Here is an 8,801-nt window from a genome sequence, read left to right as displayed (position 1 = left end):
AACCATAAGAATACAAGATCATAACAATAACCTGTGTCTTTTCAATAATTTAAAAGGAAAAATGCAAGCAATTCCTTTGTGATATCGTAAATGAGCAAATTATCCCCTTATAAAAATAAATAGCGATTTACCTTCTTCTATTTTTTAAAATAGAACAATTTATCCTCTTATGATTTTTAAAATAAAGCAATTTACCTCCTTATACATGGAGGTAAATTGCTTTATTTTAAAAAGTACAGGGGTGTAAATTGCTATATTTTTTTATAGGGGAGGTAATGTACTCATTTTCAATATCACATGGGGATAAATTTCTATTCACCCATAATTTAAATAATGAATTAATTTTCTATTAGCAAACAAAAAATATTATTATTATTTTTTTTCATATTCTATCCATTAATTATAATTATTTTCAACGCCCAAAGCTAAATCGAGCGGTTATCAATCCAAGGGTAACTGAGATCTCGGCCGTCTATTCAATCCCTCGCGTATACGCGCAGATTCTAGGTTTTTAAACTGCCTGCTGCTGCTGCCCAAAAGCTCTTGCGCCCCACTCTCTCTCTCTTTCTCCCACCCTCTACCTGAAATCTCTTAGCTACAGAGATTGAAGGATTAGAGAGAGAGAGAGAGAGAGAGAGTGAGAGTGAAAGAAGGATTAAGTTATACAATTATGGCGGCGCCCGAAGTTCCTCTCCGCTACGTCGGAATTGATCGAAGTTCAGCCGCCTTCCGCCTTATGAAACAAATGGTAATTGCTTTACTGCTCCTGGATCATTCATTGCTTTCTTATATGCATGTGATTATGCATTTGAATTGATGTGAATTTACTCTGAGTACATGTATGCTCGAGCGATTCGTGATAGCTTCGGATCAGAAAATTAGGAGGCAGTATCGAATATTATGAAAATCAAACTAAAATGAATATAGCATGTCAATTTCTGCCTCCAAACTCCGTCCGTTTGAGGCATAAGTTTGGTTATAAGGATTTTTTTAGATTCTACGCCAACAACGTTGTTTCGCGCGTGGTACAATTCTTAACATAAGCTGGCTTGATTTGTTTGCGCAGCATTTATGCTCCATTCTTCTTTCATTTCAATACTTACGTTTTACTTTTCCCTTTTTAGTCTCTGTTAAAAGAGTGACTTATGTTATATTCTGTATGGTCTTTCATAGCTTTGTGAAAGCAATTCGTTTTTGTGAAGACCAGAACTGCACATGAAGTTCTATTTATTTGGTTTGAGTTTTAATGACTGTACGTTTGCTGGATAAAATGTTTGATCAGGGATGGGAAGAAGGAGAAGGGCTTGGTAAGGAAAAGCAAGGTATCAAAGGATATGTCAGGGTGAAGAACAAGCAGGATACTTTAGGTTGCCTTCTTATTTCCCTTCTCATGTAGTTTTAGCAATGTAGAATTCTATTTGATTTATCTCAGATTTCCATCTTTTCAATTTAATAATGGATGATTTTGATTGAACGGATATTATTAACCATTACTTTGTTTCATGCATATAGGTATAGGCACAGAGAAGCCAAATGCATGGGCGTTTGACACCACTCAATTTGATAGTATCCTCAAGAAACTGAAAGTGGTAAATTGCATATTTTCCTGTTTTAAGTTATATATGCTCTGCACCGTTTTTTTCCCAATTCTCATTATATATTGGATAATTTTGGCAGCAAGCTGTTGAAATCAACAAGGATGAAGGTACATTCACGTAAAAAATGAATTTTTTGACTTGGTTTTTCTGTCCAAATAATGGTTAGTTGATTATTTGGCTTTTGGTTCTCACTGTGCGTAACAGACGATGAAAAAGATGAGAAAAAAGCCGCTGCCAAGCCCAGCCCTGCCAAGGAAAATCAAGATACAGCTGTGAAGTTTACTCGACCACAGGGAAGGTCAGTATATTATGAGCATTGTTTCTTTCATTTTCCTACAGATATAAGCGACTCTTTTCAATGGAAGGGTGTCTCAGTTTTGATATTATATGTCCAGGTATAAGAAAAGAGAGAAGGGAAAGCTTGTACATGCATATTCTTCTCAGGATCTTGAAGGAATCCTTGTAAGTGTCATTCGATTCTGTACTTCCACTGCATCCAAAATTCCTTACTTTTTGCCCATTCAGATAGGATTGTGACATATTCGAACTTTTGAAATATTTCTTTTATTTTGATCTCCAATAAATATTTGGAAAATTTTGCTGTCATTGATGTACAAAATATTGGTGGAGGCAATTTTTGGTCTCTTAGATTAATCTAGAATATTTTCTGATTAACTTTGATGCACTTTATGGGATGTTTTCACTAGGTAAACAGGGCTAAGTCGCCTGAGATTGATCATGCTCAGGAAGTCTCAGAGGAAGCAAATTTAATTGAAATCCATCTTCCTGATATGGAAGGTAACTTTTGATCCATATAGTTGAGCTGAAAAGTTGAAACCCATGCAGTTTCGCTCTAATGGATAATGTCCTATGCAACATTGCACTCATATAATGGATTTATCCCATATATACTTTCTAATTAATACCTCCTTCATGTGCCTGGCTTCTATTTGGGTTGCGATTAATAGAAGTTCTTAAACATCTGAAAACGGCTGTTATTTTTTTGCTGAAAGTACTTATTTTTCGTGAAGCCTTTTAGCACTATTTTATATTGCTATATGCACCTTCAACAAATGCAGTAATAACGGGACATTTTCTTATGCTTTTTAGTACTATAACTGTAGGACAAAAGTTGCTGCCTATTGAGAATTAAGCTAATGAAATGCACATGCTAGTATTAGATTCTGTTACTTTTTTGTAACCTTTGTGATATGATTGTCCTTTCCTCAATTGCCAATGTAAATGCTTAACTTTTCTTATATTCTTAAACAATAAAGTAAACTCAAACTGAATCTAAATGAGAGAATAAATAACATGGATTTAATTTCTTCTGCCGAATCATGCGGTGCTCAGATTTACTTTATCACCAATTCTCCTGCCCTGCCATTCTTAGGCATAATCCAGTATGAGCCATCCCCGGTTTGATCCGTCATCCGGAGAACTCTTAAGTCCTAATATTGGATTGGAAGTCAAAGTGAGCTTGAAACTTGCTTGAGCATAAACAGTAATTAAGCGTGACTTCGAGTTAATATTGCTTAAACCATCTCTTCCTTGCAACTTTTAAATGGAATTATGATGGTTCTCAAGCTCTGTCAAATGATTGGTGAAGAGTTATATCAAAATAAACATTTCCAGCCTACTTACAAACTATATGAACTAGGCTTTGTTTGAGTATTCTTGTTTGTGATCTATGGTTTGGACCATTTTCTGTGTTACATGCTGACAATGTAATTTCCTCTTGAAATGGTTCATTTTTTCTGGAATCTTTTGGGCTCATGTGATTTGGATTAGGGCTGTCAATGGGTGGGGTGAGGTCCTACCCAGGCCCAGACCCAATGCATGTTATTGGCACTAAAAAAATATATATTGGGTCTGGGGTGGTCTCTACCGATTAATATTCATGGGTCTCTATACCCAAGTTGGACCCTAAAAAAATGTTTCTATTTTCTATCCCAATTCAATTGGATTATTATGAATTAATCTATTTAAATTCAAGGGAACAAATTTAAAAAACTTAAGACATCGGAAAATTATTTATCGTGTAATTCTTTAACCATGTACAATATTTGATCAATAAATAATTGAATGATTTGTTATATAAAATATATTAATTATGCTAGGTATGTTTTTCAACATGTTGGTAAGCAATAATATTTGATTGAAATGATAAAATTGGAGTTTAAGTTTTGTACTTTAAAATTGATTTCTGTTAAATATGTTGACTTAATATTGTCATACTAGAATATCTGTAAATGATATAATAAATTATATCTTCTTTCAAAAAGTTCAATCAGTAAGTGATACTGATGTTGGTTGTTAGTAACTTAGATATATCAGCATTGATACTGAGTTCACCATGAATATTTGGATTTTGGTCTATCAGTCGGTAAATGAAAAATAAAAAGTTAAAAAAATATAGATAAATCTAATGTGTATATTGAATAAATAATTCGTGCTAGTTAAAAAACACAACCTTTTGTTTTGAGAATAATTTATTTTGATGCCCAAATACATTATTCGCTTCATTTTGTTAGTTTTTTTTGGTATAATATGTATCTAACATATTTTATGTATTTTGATTAAATTTATATTTTTTAGTCTTTTTTATTAATGTGTTGAGTAAAAAGGTCAAACATCATCTACACTAAAAAAAGAAAAGAAATGGTAAGAAAGAGAAATGGGTTTGGGTCTCGCCCAACCATAACTTAGGGTTTAATACAACAATTTTGGGTCTAGAGACCCATTGGGTCTTGAGGAGGGTAGGGTAGGGCAGGGTCTGGGTATAAATTAATTTATCAGGTCTTGTTTTGGTATGGGTTTGGGTAGGGCAAAACCTATCCATTGGCACCCACCTCTAATTTGGATTCTATTTGCACCAGATTTTTTTTTCTTTTAGTTGTCCTTGCTTTACAATCTTCACTATGTTTCCTTTTTGGGTAAGTTCTTCACAGTGTTTCCTCTGCTATAGTTTTACTAAATTAAAATTTATCATGTGACAGAGGAAGTTCAAGATGTTCCACCAGAGTGGTGGGGATACAAACTTGGGTTTGTCACTGGAGGTTTGCTTGGTGCGGAATCTCGAAGAAAGAAGTCCCTCTTGACTAATGAAAGAACTACATTCAATGAGGAGGATCAGGAGAATCTATACAAACTTGTTCAGGTGTGGTTTCCTGTTTCTCAATTCCTGGATACTCTTATTTTGTTATTTAATAGTTCTAGCATCCAGTCTTTCTTTATGGGGTCAACTTCCTGGAGCATTATTATTTATAGGGACTTGATGTTGCCCATAGGTGTGAGTCGTGACCATAATGTTCCATCTCCATTTGTTTGGCTGGAATGAATTTTAGTCTAGGAATATCATTGCCTATCAATTATCATTCTATTGTTTGTTTTGTTATAAGTTCCTGCATTTTGGTAATGGAAGTCAACCCTGCCAAAGTAGGAATTGAGTCCATAGATAAGGACTTAAGTGTTGTATGTGCTAAGGATTTAAGTTAGACATGGGTATCTTGTCAGATCAGACATGGGTATGTCGTTGCTAGTTCAAATGTGGTTGAGTAACTTGATAATATGAGCTTTTAGCTGCACAAGAGATTATGTAAATTGGATTAGTGCTTGACCAAGTTATGTGGACAAAATCTTGTGTGACATTTAAGAAAGTTGAAACGACAGAATGCTTTTAGTGTCATTTTGTCATGAGATAGAGTAGCATGTGCAAGCAGGGGGGGATAAATATTGGGATCTGCATTTTCAGGACAAGGCCACATCTGGAAAACAAGGGCTTGGTATCAAGGACCGTCCAAAGAAAGTTGCAGGCTGCTACTTTGAAGGGAAAAAGACCACTTTTGGTGATAGTGACGGCGAGGATTCTTTTGATTCACGTTCTTCAGTAAAAAGAAAATATGATGACACCTCAGATATGGATAAAGGTGGAGAGAAGCCAAAACTTAAGAAGTTGTGTAGGCAGCTTCTACGGCAGGTGTTGTTTCTGACATTTCTAAGCTAATTTTGACACTATTCTACTTGCAATTCACTGAGTTGCTTCTTGCTACAGGCACCTGGGGAGTCATTAAAGCTGAAGCAGCTCAAAGAACTTGTTGATGAACTCTCACCTTCTACATTCTTCAACTTTTCTCCCAAAGAGGCACTTACTTTTTTGAAGCATAAGGTATAGCAAATAATCACTTGGATATTAGTTTTTGGACATTAAATTTTATGGATAATTACACTCCCCTCCCCTGAGGTTTAATGTATTTACATGTAGATCTCTTGCTGTTTGGAAAATTACATCTAGCACTTATGAGGTTTGCTTCCATCTAAAAATAAGTCCATTCGTTAGTTAAAATTCACTAAATTTGTTGATATTAACAAAATAATTGAATGAAAATTTTTATTTACTCTCGATTGATTTTTTACCGACTTAACGTAGGTCAGATAATTTTTTTTTCAGACTAAATTATTTTTATAATGGTGAAGATATACTTCTTCACATGTATTAACACATGAACACGATGAGCGTAATTTAGTCACAAAAAAATTTATTTGACCTGCAATAAGTCAGTCATAAGATAATTGAGAGTATATAGATGTATTTTTTATTTTTTATTAATATCAGCAATTTTGGTGTGTTGACTACTGGAGGGAATTTTGTTAGACGAAAACAAATCTCAGGGGTGCTAGATATAATTTTCAAACTACAGGGGATCTATATGTAATTACACTAAACTTTAGAGGAGGGAAGTGTAATTATCCTTAAATATTAATATAGTTTGCACTACTCTTCTAAATTTTTGGAGTCTCGCAAGTAAGAATGACTGTTGGATTTTCCTGCACAGCTTGAGAACAGTGACAGGTTTTCAGTGAAGGGGAAGAAAGTCTCCCTCGTGGAAAGAAGCTGATGAAAATTATCCTGCTACTTGACCTTCCTGTAACGATTTTGTACATTGCCATTGAGAGTAGATTATAGAAACATTGTTTCAGTTATCAGATAGCAATAGTATTTGTCGTTAAAGTTGGTTTGTCAGGTTTCTTTTGGGTGGTTAGGGAGGAAGGTCTTTTGTTCTCTTAATTATATTATATTGTCGGGATCATTGATGTGGTAAATTACAGATTAACCTTCGAGGTTTTTTGTAATTGCAAAAGCCTCATTAGATCAAATTACATTTATATTCTTTGGAAGATTGGTCTGTTTTACATAGGGATGACAAACGAGTTGTATCCAGTCACTATACTTATGAGGCATGTTTAGATCGAAACTTGGTCTTAGTTTTGGGATGGATTTTATGTTTATCGACCCAGTAGGCCCTGGGGCAGTTTTTGGGTTTTGTTCTTAAGCTTTCAAATAATACTTCTGTACAATTTAGAAAATAAAGCACAAGTGATAAGTACGCAGAAGGCATTGATAATAAAATTTATTAATTCTTAGTTTTTCCAAACAAATGTGTTAATTAATGGGATGAATTTTAAGACTAACTAAACTTGAGTGGCTTGATTGGGGTCTAGGGGAACTAAACCAGTTGCAATTCCTAATTTTTAAGGAAAAATATTATTTTAATTCGCTAAGTATGCCTAATTAGGTCCAGTAACTTACAAAATTATTTACTTTTAATCCTCTGGCAGATTTTCGGATAATTTTACCCCTATGTAACTTTTGAAATGCAGTTTTAGTTCATATGCACTCATAGGAGTAAAATTGTTTAAAAATCTGCCAAAGGACTAAAAATAAATAATTTCATAAGTTATTGCACCTAAAAAAAATGAATATAATTATCAAACTAAAATTAAAATTAAGCATACTTAGCGGATTAAAATAATATTTTTTTTTCTAATTTTTATTACGTTTTCGACCAAAATTGGTGCAAATTTTGGGTCTTGTGTTGGTGGGAAGTTTTTGTTAAATTCATGTAATAAACCTCTACATATAATAATAGATTGTTCAATTCGCGTACCAACACCTCGAGTCGAGGGAATATTGACATGCAGTGACTTACTGTTTAATACACCCCACTGAATATATTTAATATGCAGGGGCCTGTTGATCTAGACATACGGTAATTGTTGAGGGGCATGTTGATCTATACACTTAATTACCAAATTTCTAAACATATCCCTCTCCACACCTCACATTGAGGGCACATTTATACTTTGATCTAAAGTGGAATTATATATTTTTACGCTATTGTTTTTAAAATAATAAGTAAAAACTAGAAAGAATTTTGAAAAAAGTTCTCATTGAGGAAACCGAGGCTTTATATATATATATATATATAGAATGAGTTAAGAGTAATAAATTTAGAGAAGAAGAGAATCTATATGTCAGTGTGTATTCAGTAACAACAGGATTTTTAGTAATCGAACTTATCTTGAGTTGATATAAAATAAAGAACTTGCAACAGAAAAAAAAAAAATAAATTACATAATATATTATCCATGTATATATATGTCCAAGACCCCCGTAGCATAAGAAAGAGATGATGCTTGGCATTTTATATGCAGCATCTACTTCAATGTTCATGTTATATCATGAAGAAAATAATTTTCCGTACCTTAATACTGGGGTGAAAGAGAGCAACGAGTACGGGCATTTTCCAAAAGAAACGTTTCAACGAGAAACTAGCTAGCCACAAAGTTAAATGTAATTGGCTTGTACAATTTTCTTTCCTATGTACATAGCCAAGAAATCGAATCCATGGAAGTAAAGAGCTTCAATTTCTGCTCTATAACCAGTTTGAATCATGGCAGCCAGCTCTTCCTTGTAGTTATCCTATAACAAAGTATATCCTTTACCCAGAACAAGGTGACAAAAGAGAAGCAATAATAGTTATTAGTGAGCATGTTTACCTGTAAGATCTCTGAGGAAGCCAAGCTTTTTCCAATTTGATGATCTCTTGGCTTCAGTGGAATCAAAGAGTCCTCAGGTATGAGTTCCTCAATGTCATCCTTGCGCAATCCCAGCCACTTGACATTGCAAGCTGTGTTAAAGAAAACAGGTCTGTTTTATTATTGAAACTACCATGCTGAGGTAAAGAGAGCAGAAGAAAGCACCATATCGGTATGCTTCCAGGCCCATTGCTATACTTCCAAACTTGAAGGTGCATAATATTGCCAATCCAGCAGGGTTCCTTCATAACCCAGTACAGAGTCAAGATCCTGTTTCCTACAAGTACTGTTGTAGAGATAAATACTCATTCTTACCAGTCAACG

At 34.1% G+C, this 8,801-nt stretch overlaps 2 protein-coding genes across 2 annotated transcripts in view; one reads left to right on the top strand and one right to left on the bottom strand.

Annotated features, from left to right (window-relative positions):
• Positions 533-6,853, top strand: LOC105164053. The gene is made up of 11 exons (XM_011082603.2): positions 533-748; positions 1,283-1,367; positions 1,513-1,589; positions 1,678-1,705; positions 1,803-1,896; positions 1,994-2,060; positions 2,306-2,396; positions 4,598-4,758; positions 5,353-5,577; positions 5,653-5,766; positions 6,434-6,853. Exons 1-11 carry the CDS (start codon positions 671-673, stop codon positions 6,494-6,496), a joined length of 1,083 nt encoding a protein of 360 aa, XP_011080905.1. The 5' UTR covers positions 533-670; the 3' UTR covers positions 6,497-6,853.
• Positions 8,030-8,801, bottom strand: part of LOC105164052 (meiotic recombination protein SPO11-2) — a gene marked incomplete in the record, with an annotated part of 2,591 nt that continues 1,819 nt past the window's right edge. Inside the window, 3 exon segments of the mRNA XM_011082602.2 lie at positions 8,030-8,361; positions 8,439-8,569; positions 8,643-8,719. Coding sequence (XP_011080904.1) covers positions 8,227-8,361; positions 8,439-8,569; positions 8,643-8,719 — 343 coding nt within the window.

The sequence above is a fragment of the Sesamum indicum genome, linkage group LG6 (assembly GCF_000512975.1).
Source record: "Sesamum indicum cultivar Zhongzhi No. 13 linkage group LG6, S_indicum_v1.0, whole genome shotgun sequence".
Taxonomy (NCBI): Eukaryota; Viridiplantae; Streptophyta; class Magnoliopsida; order Lamiales; family Pedaliaceae; genus Sesamum; species Sesamum indicum.
Note: the sequence above shows the minus strand (reverse complement) of the source record. Positions and strands in the feature narration are given on the sequence as shown.